General features: G+C 38.1%; 1 protein-coding gene across 3 annotated transcripts in view; it reads left to right on the forward strand.

The window, feature by feature from the left end:
- FILIP1L (filamin A interacting protein 1 like) overlaps window positions 1-21922 on the forward strand; it is a 204646-nt gene that overhangs the window by 125070 nt on the left and 57654 nt on the right. For all 3 annotated transcript variants that reach the window (XR_007376974.1, XM_048944460.1, XM_048944472.1), the window contains exon 6: window positions 3485-3663. Coding sequence is in view for 2 of the 3 variants with exons in the window: in XM_048944460.1 (XP_048800417.1) it covers window positions 3485-3663 (179 nt within the window). In the remaining variant the exon portion in view is untranslated. The remainder of the gene's footprint in view (window positions 1-3484; window positions 3664-21922) is intronic.

Consider the following 21922-nt stretch of genomic DNA (forward strand, 5'->3'; position numbering starts at 1 on the left):
TTTCAAACCTTCATGGAATTAGAAAGCCAATTCTGGTTTATAACTGACCCCAGATTCAAATCAGACAGGCAAAGATAAAAACTCTGGGACCTCGCTGGTTGAAACTTGATGAACAGGATCTCTTAACACTTTAAGTGCTTGAAAAGCAGTGATGGTAGACAAAAGCCTATATACTGCATAAGTCAGGGATAATTAAAAGTGGAACCCATCTTTTAAATCCCAGGCACCAATCGTCTTGAGGAATGTAGCGCTACCATCTGCCTTTTAACAAAGCATAACTGATGGTATCCTCTCAACTTTCAAGGGAAGACAGCTGTAGGAAACCAAAGAGTTACACTCACAGGAAGAGATGCTGATAACATGGCATTCAAGAAAAGCAGATCAATGTATCCGCACAGAATTCTGGTACAACCAGGATTGAAGAAGACAAGGGAAGAACTGCTCCCACCATCTCCAGAGATCCTCAACTCAGGACTATACATTTACACCCACACAGTGACCATGAGGGTATTATTAGCAAGAGTGATATTTCACTATATTTTGGATAAATAAATGTAACTAGCCCGGATTGTATTCTGGTTCTGTGCCAAACACAAAGCAGTCTAAAGAGAAAGACAATAAGTTCAGTTCTGACAGAATGAATATGAGATGCACCATCTTAATTTGACTTCAAACACGAGTTGGTGGCAAAACAATTAAATGCCTGTGAATTTTTAATGTGCTCAACTATTCACAGTTACGTAAGTTCATGCCTCCTATTTTCCACTGTATTGTACACTATGTTCACTATGTAGAACTATTAATTCTAGCAAAAAGTCCATATGGTTAGCAAGTACAAAACAGCAAATCATTTAATCAAGATTTTATCACTTTAATTTTCCACAGAAGACATTTATATTACTGCTTATTAGTCTTATTTGGGGTTTTTAGCCAAGAACTGTATAGGCTGAGTAAATGCTGTGCGAAATGGACGTTTTCATATGTGCACATCTAGCATTTGGACAGGGTAACTTGAGGAAGAAACGGGCTGCTGGAGAACACTCTTTTGAGAGTATCTGATGCTAGCTGGAGCTCAGATGGCTTCTCCCTCCTCTCTGCTGGTATGTGTGAGTCATTACAAGATACCAGGAGAAAATGCTAGAGGCAAACTGGCTCCCCAAGGTTCAACCCTTTTCTCCCGCAGGGACAGAACAGAGCTTCCAAACAGCAACACGGCACCATATCTCTGTTCTCTGCTTGGTCCCTTGCAAATACTCTACAGCAAACAAACGCATAAAACACCATGCAGGTCCTGCATCCTTCATACCCAATAGTGCAGAAGCAGAAATATTTCTATTTGATTCATGTTGTTTGCACGGATTAGTTTGAGAAATCCCCATCTTGGTCAGTCATTTATATGTTGGGATACACAAGTTATTTGATTTATGATCAGCTTTTAGCCAGAAATTTCACTTTCTTTTCTTACGATAACAATTTTTGCATCCCCTCACATTCTTAAATGTGCTTCCAAAACAGTGTTTGTGTCACTATAAATGCATCCTTTCATTTTCTTAGCTCTATCCATACAGGCTTACTGCCAAAACAAGGAAGAGTTTCACATGTTTGCTTTCTTCCTCACCTGACCTCACAGTGAAGGCTGAGACCAGCAAATGTGATCATGCAAGATAAGGCCATAGCCACAAACAGCACCACAACACAGCTTTATCAAAAAGCAGAATGCTGGTTGCTTTCAGAGGACAGCATACAGTCACCTTAAGGCATGGTCTTTAAGACCACAAGGAGCACAAACTCAGGCAATGGTGCTTCATGCATCTGTGATATAGCTGCTCCAAAAACCCCTCTGAAATGATGGACAGGGAAGAAGGCTGATAAAATACAGTGAAAGCTTTCTCTCTTTTTGCCAAATCTGCTAGCTCAGCAAAGGATTTCAAATTTTGAAATCCTCATTCCTGGTGGAAGAAGAATGTGAAGAAATTTAAAATAGCCAGATCTTTTCAATCGGACCTTTTAAGGCAATTCAGCTTTCAACCCCTGTAAAATACACAGCCAAGAAGTTTGGAAGAGGTGACACTTGTTTCCTGAGAAAGCTGGAGTATGGAAGGGTTTTGATAAGAAATATTTTCCCAAGAGAAATCCTAATTCAGATTCATAATTCCCATTGACCTTGTAGAAGCAAAAGTATACTAATGCCAGGGAATGGGATGGAGAAAGTCTTGACAACCTGCTGTAATAGCACCATAAAGCAGCTGAGGTGGTCAGCCACCACTTTCTTTATATTTTTAGGTCATGGATGAAATTAACTCAGTTCCATTGCAACAGAAAAGACACTGATGCTGTGAGGAGAAAGAATAGGCCATTTTCAAAGTGACCCATCATTTCTGATGGAACATTTTGGATTCAAATAATCAAAGTTTTGTCAGTAGACCTTATTTCCTTATTCATATCAGCATCAACAACAACAAAAAAAAGTTAACAATGACAGGAAAAACAAGAGATGCTTAGAAAGAAGCTGAAATAAGCAGAGGGAGAATCAGGAGCCCATGTAGAAGTAGAGGATTTTCTCAGTCATTCCAAAAACTCATGTTCAGGTATTCTGATCATTCCTGACATCGCTTCTATCAGCCAAACTGTCAATAAGCATGAAGAGAAGATAGTTTATTATAGTTCTCTGAATTATACTGCCTAAAATAAGCAGTGGCTCTAAGAATCTGAAGGCCCAGTGTGCCTTGCGGCATGTGAAATTCCTAGAGGGGGAAATGTCGGAGAACCAGAACCAGCCTTGCTTCCCACACTGCCCATTCGTGAATTCTTTCCTATTAATAGAGTGAACTACTGCAAAGCAGCTCAACTACTAGAATAGTCTGTGGTTAGAAGGAGCTGGCTCTGGCTTTGCACTGAAAATTTATCTTCTCCAAAAGAGATTTGAGGATTCTCCTGTTGACCTAATCAGGAAGACAGCCTCCTTAGAGGAGGATGAATGAGCAGTGAACAAAAGCGCCCACAAATACAAATTCTCCTCAGGTTTCTAGATGGCTTCAAGTCATCCCTCCTCAAGCTTCAGCTAGATCAGTAATGTCTAAGGAGGAAGATCCCTGTGATTTTCTACAGAACTACAAATAAGATTTCTACTTCTATTCAACCACAAATAGGTCTACTTCTGTGTGAAGTAGAGGCTTCATCTGTCAAGGAATCTGTTTCGTATCAGAAATATCAACGACAAAAGCACATTCATGGCAGGAGGAGATACAGAAGGTGATTGAGGGTCCCTCAAAACAGTACCTTAACTAATTTTGCTGGTTTGTTAGATTCAGGCTGATGGAATTAAATAATTTTTTCCAAACATGTAACAAAGTACAGAACCATCAGGCTATTAAACATACTTTGTATTAGTAAGCTTCTCCTATAACCTTTTATTGATGGAAGTCTGAGCAACTAAGAGTTTTGAAGTATTTCAATTTTTTTTTTAATTTTTTTTTTTTTTTAGCTTGATAAAGTTGTAGAGAAACAGAAGGAAACTCACAGACGAATGCTGGAGCAACTTCTAATGGTAGAAAAATCACACAGACAGACCCTGTATGAATTAGAGGAAGAGAAGAGGAAGCACAGTGAATACATGGAGAAAAGTGATGAGTTTATAAGCTTACTGGAAAAAGAACGTGAAAGGTAAGGTTACCACTTGGCATGGTACTAAGAAATACCTATAATTTAATATAACGTGTACAGATCTGTCCACTTTCTGCATCCACTGCAAATTAGGAATATTTGTAGAGTCATATTTTGAGATTTCAGCTATAAAAGCATAATGAATTATTCCTAAATAACAGTGGTGTAGGTTAGCATGTTGATAGATTCTTCAGCTCCATTAGAGAGCAACAAGTATGTTACAATACAGGGAGCCCAGGGAGATGCACAAATGTGTTACAACAAAAGTTACAACCACATAAAGCAGGTTGGTCTTCCAGTGTGTTTGAGATGTTCAGTGTGCACAATGGGATGTAAGTAAGAGAATATGAAATCTGGACTGCAGACTACAATGGCAAAAGAAAGACATGAGGAAAAACAGAAGGTGTTTGGACAAATCAAAGCACAGAAAGATGACACAAAGGCAGAAGGTAGTTTGCAGAAAGCTTTGAAAATAAGTTCCTGTATCAGTACTGGATAAAAACCGTAACCAAAAATCTCAACAGCTTGTTTAAGCATAATGTGAGAGTTTCAAAACCAATTTTCAGAAGGATAAAGAAGAATTTAACGACATTTACTGTCTTTAAAATTTCAAAACGGAACTTCTCTGAATCTGCTGTAAAATTGAACACGTTCTAGGGAAAAAGAAAAAATAATAGAACATTTCCTATTCTGTGGATAGCTACTCCAGAAGATAGGAGTATATTGTCTCTGCTTCCTTTTGCTTCAGAACAGCTTCCAGATGGAAATGTTTGGGTGTGAGAATGTCAAGCTTATTCTAAACTCACATTATGCATAGATAATTCTTCCTCTGCTTCGCCTGTGTAACATCATGTTCCATGTATTTTGGCAGCATTTACTACGTTCACCCTTTCCACTACACCTCTCTCCTTCACATATCAATGATAGCACATATGCTTCCCACCAAGTACACAGCCATATTTACGCACTGCAATTAAAGAAGGTGGGGAAAAAATAATTTGCTTCTCAGAAAAAAAAGAGCATTAATGCACACAACCACAAGCACACACAGAAAATCACATACAGTCACCCAGCAAAGGGCAGAATGGATGTTTTTCTCCAAAAATTGCTTTTGTAAAGCATCAACTTATTGAGAACTGAAGTCTGAGCTGAACAGAGGTTTTCATCTGTGTTGTCCTTTCCTCATAAAGTAGGAGTCACTCATCTATCTCTTAGAGACAGAGCTAAACAACCTCAATTGCTAAATGTTACATCAGACACGTGTGCTCTCACAGCCTGAAATGCTGCTCAGGAGGAAAGACTAAACCACGATCTTTGTGAAAACAAAGTAGGCATGGGAATAAAACCCCATTCCTTGCACCTCCCCCTACTCTCCCCATAAAACATTTACCACTATGATCTGCAACATTTAGTCTATCTGCCTGGAAAAATGAAAAAGAAATAAGAAAAAAGAAAATAGTGAGGTGCCTAATGAGACCTTAGAGGACGTAATGATAGATTTCAGATTAAGTCTCAATTTTTCTATTTTCTTTGGAGTGCTTATTTTATGTGGAAAACCATAAGGGGGTGTGATGTCACATATTGAGCTGATTCCAAAATGTTTGCCAAGTCATGTCACCGTCAAGATCTCCATGCAATTGCCTGCCATAATAAAAAGAAAGAGAAAAAACAAAAAAAGACAAACAAACAAAAAATGCTCAGCAAGTTAAGGCACATCTCTCTGTGTTTACCTGCATGACTTGACATTCAGAATACACACCCATACACAGCGAAGTGACCTTTTCTTTCATTTCAAAAATCTTAGTCTTATTGTAAATCCTCACAGGATGTAAATTTTGCTCTTGGCTTATGAGAACAAATAAAACTCTGTGAGAAATTTCATACATAAACAATGACAATGAATGTTGGTTCCCTCTGCTGAAATTCCATTTAAGAACAAGCTGTACAGAAAAGCCATAACCGTTTGTCAAAGAACTTTCTTCCTTTTTCAACAAGAAGTATTCCTTTATCAGTGTGGAAAGGTGCGTAACGTTAGTAACAGGATTTCAGATTCAAAGCAAAATCCTGACCTTCCATGCAGTTAGTCAAAGAAGAGTTTTATTTTATGAAAGAGCAAAGCTACAGTATATGCTTTAAAATAACTTTCAAGAGTATAGAATGCATGCAAGCCAAACAAAGTATCTGAGTAATACAGGATTATATGATCAACATGAAAAGACTTGGATGTTATGGGGTGGTGATGCTGAAGGACTGAGAACTACTGTTTATAATACGAATAGAATCATAGAATCACAAGGTTGGAAAGGACCTACAAGATCATCTAGTCCAACCCTTCTCCCACTACCCTTACTACCAGAAGCCACTAAACCATACCTCGTAGCTCCTCATCCAGAATAAAGAAACTGTGAGTCAGATCCAATTCTTATATACAATTAAAGCTATTATAAAATAAGGAGGAGGGAAAGCATTTCCTCTTTCTTAGGTATGCTCTCAGGAAGAGTAAAACCATTGAATTCTTAAATGAAAACGTGAGTCATAAACTAGTTTATCAGATGGTTGTATGTTCTACAAAACCAGGCAAGCCTCCACCATAATGTCTTTCTGCTGCATTACTCCCTCCATACACAACAGTTCTCAGTAGAAAGGTTAACTTTGAATTTCTAATTAAATGATCTTAACTAAATTTTTAACTACGCTGTGTTTAGATCGTACAAAATATCAGCAGCCTTCAGTGAGGCAGTACAAACACCTCATCTCAATCATTCAACAATCCCTTTGACTTCATAGCAGGGCAAAAAAAACTTAAGTTTCTCCTAAGCAATTGTGCATTGTTAGACTTGTGAGTTTAAGACAAGATTAGCAACAGCTTTCTAGGTTTAATATTAATCCTTTAGATATTTCAAACATTTTTCTATTGCCTGCCAAAACTACTCTTCCATAGTCTCAGCTCAGAGATGAAAATGGATCTTCCAAGTTGGAAAGAAAAAGTATGCCAGAAAGAGCATTTCATGCCCCCTAGAAGCATGTGCCACTTCATTGCCCCTCTCCTCTTCATTCTCAAAGGCAACTACAAAGAATCAAGAATAAATACATTCCAGACCACTGCTTTGTCTAATAGTATTGATGTTTCCTTTCCTTCCTTTCCCAATTTGTCAGAAAGAGTGGCTAATAAATAAATGAATAAATAAAACCAACCCTGAAAATACACAACAGTTTTTAAAATATAGATTCAAATATAGGTTCTACTGTATCTTTACTGAAGATGTACCTACTTGTCCAGATAACTTTATCCCATGCTTTTGGAGTACAATTAAGTAATAAAAGTTATTTTAGGACATAATTCGCAAAGCTAAAATATGAAAGTTTACAAGATAGACACGCTTCTAGTTTGAAAACATGACATATGCATGCAAGTGTTCATATATTTACATATTACTCTCCATCTCACAAAACAAAATGAAATGCCTGAGAAAAGAAACAAAAAGGGTAAAATGATAAGCACTTACACAGCCTTTTCCACTGCAAATATCACAGAGTTTTAAATAGTATGTGAGTACAGTTATTTCCTGTTTTTTGAATACTGAAAGGACATGAAGGTATGAGTGAAAATAACTTCTCTCTGTTCACAGCATACCTGAATGCTTAGACTGCAGGAAAGGTAGAAATCTCCCAGTGAACAGATGTCCTCCATCTTCAAACTCACTACACACTATGGCTAGCATGTTGATTCTCCATAACAACAAAATGTAATTCACAAGTGAATGCTGTTATAGAGGACAGGAAAAGAAACAGCAGTTTGACCATCAGAGATGTAAACAGACTTTAAAGGTAGTTAGGATAAATGTTGCCCACAGGAATTCAATTATTGGCCCAAAACTTCTCAGTTGGTATGACAGTGATTAATAAGCTCTAACATTAAGGATCCTCTAACTGAGAAAGATGAGATTCTTCTATACAGAGTTTTTGCTTTAGCATTTAGTTCACAATCACAAAGGTCAGACAGAGAACGTAGTCCAAAGGAGAAGAAAACCATTTTTTTTTGCAAATAAGATAATCCTAACAGTTCATAAATAAAAGTTATCCCTTTTGCTCTAAGCAAGTGGAAAAAGAAAAAAAAAAACAACAACAAAACCCAGCCAACCAAATTCTATTCCACTGCGTCACCCATCAAGAAAAACACATTTTCAGTGTTGAAATAAGTTACTGTGATACCTATTTGGGGAGTCAACATTCACCAAACATAATGGTTGGAACCTGACCTGCAAAAATCTCTAAATTTTGTCTTTCTCATCTTAAAAAAACACAAAAGAACTGTGCTGGTTGCCTCAGTTGCTATCCCCCTCAATGTCAATCAATTAACAGAGACAGCTTTTGAGCACTACAAGTTAGAAGAGGTCTGGAAGCCTCCAGCACAACTTGTGTGCAGGGCCAAGTTCACAGGTTGCTCAGACCTTTCTCCAGCTGACTTGTGAAGAACTCCAAGGAACAGTGATTCTGTTGCCTATCTATAGGCTCCTCCTGCAGTCTTTGCCATCCTTGCCTGGAGACCCTTTCTGTCGGGTTCATTGTAGGCATCATCCTGGTCTCATTTCTGCCTTGAAATAGCTGTTATTACAAGCTCAGCAACCTCCTTTCTAGCAAACCTCTAAACCTAAATCATCATCATAATCTCTTATATTTTAGCTGCCTTGGACACAAATGAATTTTCCACACTTCCTCAGTATCTCACCTGCACAGAGTTCAGTTAATCAGTTGGAATCCCATTACTTCTCTAAAAGCTTCTGCACAGTGGTCCTCCATGTTGCGAAGTTCATTTTGTCCACCTCTGCTCTGTCTATGGGACCTCATACACACTATTCTTTAGATCTTTGCCTTTCTCTCTTTCTGTGCTTGTTCTCACAGAATCTTGAAATCAGCTACCACTTCTATGCTGAAGATTCTCGGGTCTACTCAAACCACCACAACCACAAAAATCTTACCTTCTGTGAGCAGCCTGAGAACTTTATCAGACCGAAAGGGAAGTCAATCTTTTATCCCCCTGTCTATGGTTTCATCCTTAAGATTCTCCACCACCTCATTTCATAAAAACAAGTTAACAAACTCATGCTGTTTGTCACTCAGTTTATCACATCTAGATCCATTTTCTCTCAGAGCATTTCTTTAAGTCTCTTCAGTTCTTCATCACACCTCCAAGAAAAAGAAAGAAGAAACGCAAAGAAAATAACCAACTGCCGGCACTTTTCTGTTCTTTCATCCAAAGAAATCTTTTATGGTTTCCACATTAGCTATTTCACCCCTCTCCATACAACTCTCCATGGATGCATGGCCATTACTGCATAAAAGTTATTTATTTCCTCTTGTGTACCTTTATAATACACCTTTATCCTCTCACTGAATGTAACTACATGGCCCAAACCCTCCATCACAATACAAATGTAGTAAAATTTGGTAAAATGTGTGGTTTTAGATAGTTGTGCATTTAGGGTTAGAGTTCTGTGGGTTTTTTTTTTGTTTGTTTTGTTTTGTTTTTAATGACATATGAAACTAACTGCTACACGTAGTAGGTCAAGTGAGCAATGCTGGAAAACCAGTACAGTGCATCAAGAAGAGAAGAAACCTCAGATCAGACATGAAGCTAGTTAGTATGTTGTCAGCGTAACCCTGCTGTACTTGAATTCTGACACATTCACACGTTGGAATAACAATATTTTGTATGTCAAGTACTGGAAAATTCAATATTCTGTAGCAATGGGTATAATTAATATTTGCTGTTTTTATTAATGAAACCAATTAAATATTATAAGAAGCAGGACCTTATTTTTACAGAAAGCTGCAGTAAAAATAAACACAGTCGACTTATTTATTCTATACGTTAGCAGCAGTTTTTAATTTCATGCACACTAAACTATTGTTATAGATTGCATTGTACTGAAATGCAATCATTTCCTTTTAGCTTTCTGGCAATGAGTTATATATATTACATATGCCTGAGACTATGTCTTGCAAGTTGTGAAATCGATGCCAGATCTCTGTACATTTGACCTTTTTCATGGGTATCTAGTGCTCTGTAGGTGAGTGAGAGAGACCCACCACAAACAAAACTTTAGCTTTCTTATTCTGCACTGTTCCCAATGGAACAGTCCCACTAATCATAAGTACCACTGAGACGCAATGACAAGACACAAGGAAGTGATGTATGCAGATTAATTACCTCATGCTTGTACGTGAAGAACTCTGTACCATTATACTACATAACTTTCAACAGATGTTGTGAAACTAAACTCTTGTCAAAATTCAAGGATTCCATGATTTATACAACAGTTTCTGTGAATGATGAAGGGTAGGGTACTTTATCTTAAAAAATAAATGAATAAGATCAGGTTAGCAAAGAAATTAGAAAAACTCAAAACTGTTAAGTAAGGTCAAATTATGTTTACTCAAAACAAAGAGTAAAGAGAAATGTGAACAGAATCAGTGCTTTCAACTCATTGTTAATACAACTGAGAAGTGTTTTTGGATCTGTGGTGCAATTTTCAATTATTCCACCAAGTGCAATTTAGCCAGCAGATGCAAGATCTGGTGATAACCATTTCTCACGCAATTCATGGAATGAGAGAGGAGTGAGGCTCACACTCAGTTTCTTTAAACTTTGAGTACAGGAGATATCTGTCCATTGCCAAAGACACTGTCATGACTACAAATCCATACTATCTTTGGGTACTTTGAGGCAGAAGAGGACACGATGGAAAATCTTAGACACTCTTCTACCCTGCTATCCTATCTCCCCACTTAGGTGAGGAAACCAATGGGCATCATCATATGCTCTCATAGCAAAAGGCAAGAAATTCTTCTGAGAAGGATGACCATGGAAAGCCACCTTGGTGGTAGTTCTAGTCAGCACTTCTAACCGTGGTGTCACAGCTCAAAGGGAAAGATGATCTTTGAAAGCTGGCTAGTGTCACAATATTTATGGCTCCTGTAAATCAATACCAACTCCGTATATTCTATTTGCAACCTAACCAGTGACCAGCACGGGTGATGAAGGACAGGCAAAATATCCTCATGTTGAGATGCTACCCTTAGTAATCGGGCGCTTGCTCCACTCACTGATTTAAATTTCCAAATAAGACGCAGTGCACTGCTCCACGTATAGCACGGCATAACTTGCCTCATCACAAGCAACAATAGAAACGGATGACTGCACTGAGACCTGTGACCAAAAAAAGACACAGTGCCCTTCTGATTCACTGCAGGGTGGGGCACAGAGAAGGGCAGAAATTGGCACAAGATACTGTAACCAGTTTTAAAAGAAAACACCCGACATCAGACAGAGAGAAGAATCTATAAATTGTTCTCTGAGACAGCAGAAAAGTTTGATGCTATCATAATTTTTCAGAATAAATCATTGCTCTGGGAAAAGCTATATTCCTGTTTCGGTGTGGAGGGGAAATCCAAACGAAGTCAAGATCTTTCTCATGATAGAAAAATGTAAGTGACTTCTATGTGCTAATATTAGCTTCATATCTTAAGGATAGGCAAGAGAAAAATGGCCATGAGAACAGGGGACACAGGTCATGCACCGGTTATCAGGACCCGTGGTCTAAATTCATAACCAAGTTTCTCATGGCATATTGTGAACCTCGCTGCATTTATGCCTGGCTACAAAATCACTGAACATCACTTATAGTTTTTTTATATACACATATATATGTATATGAATGAAAGAAGCTTACATGGGAGTTAAAGCACTTTAAGTGAAGTGTCACAGCCCCACACTGGGCAGTAATTTTAAATTGAGTAAAGAGGAAAATCAGTAGCACTGAATCTAATGAGAACAAAGGTTACTAGAAAAAAAATTCATCTGAAATAAAACAAAATTATCTTATGTGATCATTTTGCTTTTTGCATAAGCATTTTTTGTTTGTTTGTTTGTTTCTGGAGCCTGAAAAGCTTGCTATATAAACTTCAATAAGAAACAACACATATGTGGACAAAGTAACACACAACTTCCTTAGAGTCTGAAGACCAAGCCCAGTATGAACGCACTGAAAAAGCATGTTGAACATTTCAGCCTTTTAACTATGAAGATCAGGACAAAGCCAGAGGAAGCGCATAAATACAGAAATAAACTGTTAGGATGGACCAGATAGGTGATAGATACAAGTCTACCTAAGATCTGTAGCAGAGAAACCCTGAGACTGGTGCTTGAGTGGCTTGCAGCCACTTAGGTCTGCTACCTAAGAAGCATTTGAATGAAGAACTGCAAAGCCTTCGTTAGTGGGGTTCAAACCATGCCTCCTGGGAGAGAAACTGATATAGCAGCTTCTGTGAGGCATGGTTTGGAGATATTCCAAAGGCTGAGCAGGCAAAGAGACTTTGCCAATCCCTTTACCCTCCCACAGATAAGTGAGTGCTGGAGAACACTAGTGGTAAAAGCCAGAGTATATACAGACCTACTGACAACAGAAGGCTCCAGTACTAAAAGATCTCAAACTATCATTTGATCGACAACCTTTTTTTTTCCTGCCTGAAAATTAAGGAACAGTTGTGATGTCAGGCTAATGGAAGAGGAAAGAGGAGATACTATGCCATAGAAAACTTTTATTCACCCCCAAAATGGGAAGTTGAAAGTGCCAAAGGGACAGTCACACTGAAAATACCCAGACAGCTAACTGATTTGTGTCTGCCAAACTTGGCCTAACATCAGTTATCTTCTCCCAGACCCTACCTTTGCCAAGAATTTTGGAGAAGAAGGGAAACTCACTGAACACAGAAACTTGGTTGTTCTCAGATGTGCATATGAGCTTGACTAGATATGCCTTGCACAGACCTGTTCAAGATCACAGAATCACAAGGTTGGAAACGACCTGCAAGATCATCTAGTCCAACCACCCTCCCATTCCTATCAGTGCCACAAGCTACTAAACCATCTCTCGTAGCTCCTCATCCAGGCGCCTCTTGAACACTGCCAGGGATGGTGACTCCACCACCTCCCTGGGCAGCCATTCCAGTGCCTGACCACCCTCTGAGAGAAAAAGTTTCTCCTAATATCCAACCTAAACCTCCTCTGGTATAACTTCTGGCCATTTCCTCGGGTCCTACTATTTGCCTGGGAGAAGAGACCAGACCCTTTTGCACCACAACCTCCCTTCAGGAAGTTGTAGAGTGCAATGAGGTCTCCCCTGAGATACTCCTAGCTGTTCTCTCAGCTAGTGGAGAGAACATCACAGGTTACTGCATTGCGAAAGAAAATCACTAAATCCACTCTTCGTAACAGTGCTGTATTTACTTACTTGCCAGTACATTTAAGTTCTAAATTTCAGTTGAAAACCTGAGAACTGATTAAAAAACTTGCTACTTGAAGAAGCTCTTCACTCTCAAAGCCACTTATAAGGAATCTTGCCTCTTACTACCTATCACAGAGCTCCTTAGCCATATCATTTTGATTCACGGTACCTCCAAGTCGCAGGAGAAAACAAGGAAAGAGGTACTGCATCCTGGAAGATGCTGAATACTCTCAAATCCCATCCAGACTTCTATAGGAGGATCCCACCAAAACTAAGTGTACACTCAGGTCAAAATCAGGACTGTTTTACGTGAGAAAAATGGTAAGGATGAACATTTATTTATAAAATAAAGTCTTATTAGTAAGTTTCATACAAAATCCATCCAATCTTTTCAGTCTATTTAGTGAGATTTGATAAACACAAGGACAAATGGAAGTATCTAAATGATACCAGTTACTGTAAAAATAAATAAATATCCACATCTAACCAAACAGACTGAAAAGACAGGATGGATTTTGTATCATTTTATTCTAAATTCAGGTGTGAACTGAGACAATAAAAAAGCAGCTCCAAGTAAAGAGAATGAAACCCAAATACATATGGCCACCATAGACACTACAAGTGACAAAAAAAGGGCTTTCTTGAATTATCCTTCCACTTCAGTCAAGTATAATCATTACCAGCTCACATTATCCTTCTTCATAACCTGGAGGCAAAAATTAAAAAAAGACAAAAGACAAAATCAGATGATCCAGTAGAAACAAAAATAAAGTATAGAAGAAATGGAGACCTTACACCCTCCTCTTCCTTTAATTTGATTTGCATGCTAATGATTTTAGGAACATCAGAAAACCACATTCTGATATATATATGTATATGACTGCCAAACTGACATTTAAGGATGTTCAGATCCTCCAGTTTCATTTAAGTCAACAAGAAATTGGGACAACATTTATTCAGATGTTTAGACAAGATTTCACATGTTTCTCATTTGAAAATTTTATCTTACGTCCAGCTGGGGGACTGAGAAGCAAGACACACTCCCTGAAATCCTAAAATTCTCCTTTTTTTTCAATAGTCTTGCCAGCTAAACTCTGGATGTCTTCGCATTCTGTCAGACGGGAGAATGAGTCAGTCTGTCCCTAACTGGCCTTCTAAAAAGGAAATTGAGAAGTTTAATGACATATTTGGATAAACACACTCACTGGATCAAGTTACTTACCTTCTTATATCACTTTAAGTTTGCTATAAACCTTCAAAATTCTTATAGACTGGATTTAAGCATAGCCAATGAAAAGTATAGATTATAAATAAACGTAATGAAAACACTATATTAAAACTTAAAGGACCTCATAAACCTGCTTGTCAAAGCCTCACCATTGTTAAATGGTGCCACAGCACTAAACCCATGTTATTAATTGCTAAGTCATCCACAATCTTTATAGAAATATCAGCCCTGCATACATCATCTTTGGTTCAGAACCCAGTTCTCTTATGGTCTCTGCACACAGTGTAACAGCCAACACTGCAGCTCTGAGTGAAGGAGCAATGAATAAAACAAGGGCTTGCACATTTCAACTCTCCTGAAAAGACAGTGGAGACCACTGTTACAGTTTATGTGCACTTTACATCTCCTTGACTGTAAGACCTCGCCTAGAAATCGGTAAAATAAACTGCATTGAATCTACAGAAAGACAGGAATACTTAGCTGATTTTGCTTCATAAGCTCTCAGATTACTAAAAAGAACAAGATTTCAAATACCATTTCAGAAATCATCATTTCTTGCAGCAGCACGTATCCAACAGTACGCTATACAGCTCAGTAGAGCCTTATTCGTGAATGTATCTTACAGATATCACCATACAAAGGAATTTGAAATGTGCTCAAAGGCAAATTTAGCATTTTAACCACCTGACTACAAGCCTGTCTCTATCACTGCATCCCTGAAACAGTACTGAAGTGCCAGTTCTGGCTGCAAAGTTGCATTTCAATATCCAGTTGAAAAAATGCTGCAGGTAGAAATGGCTTGGTTTTACTAGACTGTGGAAGGGCTTCGGGAAGAGATGAGACCTATATAGGATGCACTACTGCTAACAAAACAGTATTTAATCTAAACAGAGTTTACAAAAAGAATGAAAAAAAACGTGAAGGTGCAAGTGCTCCTGTACAAATACAAGAAGTCTAAAAATCTAAGAGAAAAACTCAGATGTCGGGCATAAATACAATGTGCTTCTCAATGTCAGTCAGAAAAGAAGTTATTTGAAGGAGTATTATCGTACTATTGATAAAACATTTACCTCATGAGAGAACTGGTTTTGTTGATGTAGGAGCAGGTCATGTGAAATTAAAAATAAATAATATTTAAAAAAAAAAAAAAAAAAAAAGGAAAGCAGAAAAGCAGAGTGAAACAAGGTAAATGTAATTCTGTAAAAAGACCATGAGCTGAATCCCCTATACAAACAGATGATCATATGAATGCTAGACTGCTGGCCATCAATCTAAAATAACAACACTAACCACAGAGTGATCAGAGGTAGAAAGTGGAGGCGTAAGGGGAATCTGAAGTTATTTTCACATGCTGCATAAGCATCACACTAAAGTACAACAGAGAACAGCTGTTTAAATAGTCTAACTTCTGTAAAACATCAAATCATGAATTGTAAGAGGTGGAGCAAATTATGGTTTTGGCTTGTGCTAGAGCAAGGAACTAGTCCTCAGCGTACATAAGAAAAAGCCAGGGATGAGTAAGTTCTCAAATTCAACCTGTTAGTTTTAAGAGGGGTGAAGGAAAAGCAAAAAGAAAATAGAACAAAAAAAAACTACAATGATATTTAGCTCTAGGTGAGATAGGTACATAACAGCGATGGAACCTAATTAAAAACAGCGCCTAAAAGTCTAAAACTGCTTGAAGGCACCATGGAAACAACAACAGTTTCAAAACAGATTCAACATGGAAACAACAACAACAAAACAGATTCAATGTAAATACGTATTAGCAAATCAAAAGAAACCAGAACATTCTCTTCGCACCACGCTAAACAATTTAACGTGAGTAAAATAAATTACGCATAAAGACATCATAAGAAGGGAAAGTGTGCAAACCAGTGTGCAAAACAGACCAGAAATAGAAATGCTGCTCAATAGAAACGCTGTTAAAAACTGTCTAGAGGAAAGTCTGCATCCCACTCGAAGTGGAGAAGAGGGAATTGCTGTGGACATCCTTCTTCTCAGTGAACAGCGAAGCACAAAATTCATTTTTCTGGTCACTACTTCAGGGTTCTGTTTGTTTGTTTTAATTTTGCCCTGACTGCCAACACTGGATTCTACCATGTGGGAAATCAAGGAAGCGTTCACGTGAGTCCTTTTATGGGGTATGAGTTCATAAAGCAAGCTAAAGCTGAGCTAGTAATAGGAAAAGTTTTAGATGTAATTCATGCAAACACAAAACAACAAGCTTACTAACACCTTACCAGGACTGAATGGTATTAAAAAGTTTGCATGAGAAATAGTGAGCCATTAGCTGATGGCTAACTCCTCCCCTAGAGAAGCCAGAGAAATGAGAGAGAGTATTCATTTTTAAGTGGAGATTCTAGGATTAACAGAAGTAGAACTCCGGACTTATTCATTTGATTTGACAACTAATTAAAGGAAATTAAAGAATAGAGCTAACAGATATCAGGCAAATGAAAAAAAAAAAAAGAAAAAAAAATCCAGCCAATTGAGAGGAAAGCAGAATCGTGCCAAGAGTCTGTTTTCCATCCCCATCAGTCCTTGAATTGAGTAATGCTTTGCCCTTCTATCCCCCCATTAACCCTGGTATCTGCAAGTGAAGCAAGACTAACCGAGCTCACAGCAGTTCATTCATCCCTATCCCTGCACAAATATGTTTTTCAAGCACTCACACTCTGACAGGCCTAAGAACAAAATTAAAGGGTCTGACTAGCTGCTTGCAATTGTTTGAAATAGATGTTTACAAAGGCCAATTTTAAAATCAAGTTTCTTACGGAGTTTCTGTGTGCCTCTCCATCATCATTCTACTTTGTCACCCATCAGCAAATTTCAGAAGAAATGTAAGAAAGAAGCAGAGATGTCTAAAGTATGAAACGCCTGCTGGGTTCCTGACAACAATCATCTTTTAGTGCCCAGGACATTAAGCAAGATACCAGTTTGACCCCAGTGCACAAAATGTGCATAATGATTTAAGACACTGTAATATCTTCAGTAATGATGACATAGGAGGACTTGGATTCCAACACAAGAAGATAATGAAACCATGAATGTAGGGATAAAAAATCCTGAATCATGTGAATACCACAGCATTTCCTCATAGCTCCCAGATCTTTGCTTTGAGAAACTTGTCATGTTATCATGTTTATTACAGAATCACATAATGGACGGAGTTGGAAGGGACCTCAAGGGTCATGAATCTCCAAACCCCCTGCCACATGCAGGGCAATCTTCTATTATTCAGCTGGTATAACTACATTTGGAAAAAGAAAGCTGAGCCTTTGATGTACAACATTAAAAAAATCATTACACTTCCTTATTAATGCAAGCACTTCACTCTTCTCGAGTATAAAACAGAATGATGACAACACCATGCATCACTACTGATGCCATGTCTTACTCATAGTGATTGCATTCAGGAGAGTGCAAACAACAAAGCACTACAGCTAATGAACACACTAGGTAGACATTCTTATGAAAGCACTGCATGTTGGTTTCCTTTTCTTTTTAAATAGGCTTTGTCTATTTCATCAATTTCATAGAATTATCACAGAATCACACAACCTGGGTTGAAAAGGACCTCAAAGATCATCTAGTTTCAAGCCCCCTGCCATAGGCAGGGTCGCCAACCACTAGACCAGGCTCAGAGCCACATCCAGCATCCACATCCAATCCAATTTGACCTCAAGTACTTCAGTTTTCAATATTAAAGGAATTAAATTTCTTTTCTTTTTTGGTTCCTGTCATCTGGTCCCAAAAGTGTTCTAATTTTTGCAGTCTTTCTGACAAAACATATATATTTGGCTGTATCCAAAAAGAATCCAAACCTTCACTTTCTGTTCAGATAATATTCCCATTTCTCCATTTATACAAGGTACTCATAATATCTTACGGTTATATAACCTCATACTATAGTAAGATTACTTAACCTGGAGAAAATGTAATCAGAAACAAAATGTGAAAATGAAAACAACTAAAAGCTTATAAACAGCTTACAGAAGAAAACATCTGAAGTCACATATAAGGAGTCACTACATTCATATATCTCTGCTATGAGGCAGACAGCTGAGCTCCCACCTCTGCCCATGGATTCCCGTGATGGTCATGATGGCCTGTTCAGTTGACTGAAGAGGTGTCTTCAGGTGGAGTCAAATCCCATTGCAGAGGTGGAAACTGTTAAGATGACAGTTTCACTACTACTTTCTGTGACATCTGTTTTCATAGGCAACTTGAAAGTCAAATTTTCACTGGGCTGTTACTTACATTTATAATACAGTGATCAATAGCACAGTATCTTAGAACACTCCCTCGTGCACCAGTGCAGGCCACTGAATCTGACCCAGCTTAGCAAGTTCACGTCTCCTGTGTCTTTTACTTTCTCTCAACTCTAATTCTCCTTAAATTTACCTTCCCCTCAATCTCTACAGCTGGCTCACCAGGCAACTTTTAATTTACTCCTGCCAGGCATCTAGGAAGCAACACCTCACTTTCTCAGTTTATCAGCTCACACTGCACATTTTGCTTCTCTCTCTTTCTTTCTGCAGGGTGTTTATGTTCAGAAATACAGTGTTACGTGATAGAAGCTGGTGCATGATAGGGGATATGATATACCTACTCAGTACAACGCCCAAGTGTTTATGAGCCCTGACTCAATTCTTTCTGGGGTGCCATCTTGCCATAAGACTTGCTTTCCAAGGCCCAGAACAGCGTGTTTAAAAAAACCAAAACCTCCAGCATCTAACATAATAAAATCTATGACATGGTTCACACTCTTATTTACGTCTAGACCTCAAGCATCTATGAAGTGCTATGAAATCCATGTGTGAAAAGAATTAACGTATATGAAGTTGTACGATCAAATTATACTCCTTTGACTTAATCTAGTAAATCTCTGATATACTTCTGTAGCCTGTTCAGATTTCTTTCTGTTCCACCCCTGGTTACACAATTAGATTTCTCATTTCAGTTCTTAAGAACATCAAAAAAAATAATCCCAGAAATATCCAGAAAGGACAGATTTTGTAGAAGCCCAGTAACTTCTGTTCTGCAGTCTGCACATGGAGCAAATGGAACTTCGCTAGCAGATACACAATGTATGGGAGTTTTGACAAGTCTCACAAGGACACATTTGGCAGTAGAGGATAAGATGGTTAGGAAATTGGTGCTAAAGCCACAGAGTTAAAAAGGAAATGTGAGAGTGAAAAGAAAGTTCTTAGGGTAGTGCTGCCTCTTTATCCAAGTTACGCATTCCTATTTATCAGCAAAGGAAAGGAAAAACATATCAGCACTGTATCATGGAAAGAAGAAAAAAAATAATACAATCACTGTTTCAATTTTAACTGTTTGACTAGGTTTAGAGTTGTAAAATGTATCAACATCAAGAACCTGAGCTTTGTTTGAATGTTTATAAAAACTCCAAGTTGAGAAGCTAGCAGAATAAACTGTGTATTGCTATTGTCAGTGTAAATTACAGGTCTTGTTTGCCACAACCCATTGCAATGAGAAGCTGGCCATGAGCCAACCAAAAGTGAATAATTTAAAACACTCAATCAGTTACATTCTGAGGCATTTTGTTTAGTGTTTAATAAGCTCTCGAGGGATGGTGAAATTACTAAAGCATATTGTCTTGACATGAGCTAAAACAGTCCTCTTTCATCACTACGTTTTTGGGAATTTGACATTAATGCATTAGATGAACTAATATCTGTATATATATACACACATGCACATGCATACATACATGCATACATTTTTGCACATACGTACATTAAGATATATTTTATCGTTTTGAACATCTGATGTTATTTATTAGCATTCCAACATTCCACCTTCAAACTGAAATTTTCATATTCGGTAAAATTTCTATACATATTTATACGTTCATTCTTCCATCTATTCTTTCTACTGGATTTCTTGTTTTATATATGAAGAGGGAGCATAATCAAATGCATCACACACAATGCATGATGAATATAGAGAAGGCTACTCAGGAACTGCTCTTTGGTTTATCTCATATTATATGACAACAGAGAGCTTCCACTAACATAAAATCATGTTAACTCCAAAACTAAAATTATATCCAAAAGTTTTTTGTTTCTGCTGTTGATAAATAGATCATGACATTCACTTGCACCTGAAGTTTCTGAACCTAAGAATTCAGGAATATCTACTTAGCCTTTACACGCAAAACAAGGGCAGGATTCAGGGACAAGCAAGAAAAAGAAAGGAAAAAGATTTTTCTGAGATCAAATGTATCACTTTTTAGAAATCAAAATGAGGCGTTATCACTGAAGAAATTATCCTGCCTCTGCCTACCCTGCAGTTTGGTTTGTTGGGCACCCTAGGCCATTCTCTGTTAAAGAGTCCTCACATTATGTTTGACAAAGTATATTATGTTATACTTTGCCCTAGTATAGTAATACAAAGGCTCTGATTTCAATGGATATCATTATTTTTAAGGTTTATTCAGGACCAGTATTTTAGAATATACCACGACTGCTCATTGTACATTTTCTTCTACTGTGTACCTTAAGAATCACAGAATGGTAGGGGTTGGAAGCGACCTCCAGAGATCATTGAGTCCAACCCCCCTGCCAAAGCAGGTTCCCTACAGCAGGTCGCACAGGTAGGCATCCAGGCAGGTCTTGAACATCTCCAGAGAAGGAGACTCCACAACATCCCTGGGATTCAGGACGCTATATAAGCAGCAAGGAGCAAACAATACCGATGCTTCTCAAAACAGCATTTTACCAGTTGTGCACAGGAAAGGTGCACAGGCTGATGGGGTCACCCTACACCACTGCATGGCTGTTCTCATCCTTGAGACAGCCCACTCACAGTGGTTCCACTCTAAATGTGTGCACATGCCACACAATTTCTGATCTTAGGCATGGGATCTGCTCAGTTGCAACTCTACCATAATCTCAGCAATCAGTTCAATAGAGGGCATAAAAGGCATCATGGCCTCCAGCCACAAGATTTGTTAAAGGGATGGAAGAGCTCTAGAGAAAGATGGTAAAAGGAAAAAAGCCTGGTGATGTGTTCTGGCAAGCTGTGCCCAACCCATAGGTCACAGAATAGCTCTCCCGATCTAAAAACAAGGCTTTGGAAAAAGAAATTGGGAAAAGGCAGTTATCAGCTAAAACCTCAAGTTATCCTTAGATGCACAAACTTGGGATGAGGTCTGGCACAGAGTTACAGATTATGGTGTATAAAATACATACCCTGCAAGCTTCTAGTTTATCTGTAGTTCTTACAAGCAGTACTGGAAAAGCACTGCCTAAGGACTGACTGAAATGGCGGGAGCAGCAAGACAACGAGGGCTCCGTGCCAGCTTTGGCTACTTGTCCCCTCTCATAAAGGATATGAGAAAGTTTGACTAATCATTTCTCACCAAAATATAACATAGAATATAAATTTAGAAATCTGTAAAAGTGATTTTGCAGATTAAACAAGATTAGATTTTGCTAAGCTTTGTGTTTATAGTTTGTCTTTCACAGTATCAACAAAATCCACACAGGATTACATGCAGAAAAGGTTAGGCTATACTCCTCAGCTGCTTTTTGTGTTGTGACATTTAGCATTGCCGCAGGTTACTAAAGTGAGTCAAATTGCACAAGCTTGAAACCTGTATATTTTGATGTTTGATCAACAGAAATTCTTACTGTGAAAAAAGGATCCAATAAATCTTCATCTCCAAATATGTCTGTCAAGTAAGGAAAGCTTCAGCCTCTATAAACAGTAG

This window comes from Lagopus muta, chromosome 1, assembly GCF_023343835.1.
Source record: "Lagopus muta isolate bLagMut1 chromosome 1, bLagMut1 primary, whole genome shotgun sequence".
NCBI lineage: Eukaryota > Metazoa > Chordata > Aves > Galliformes > Phasianidae > Lagopus > Lagopus muta.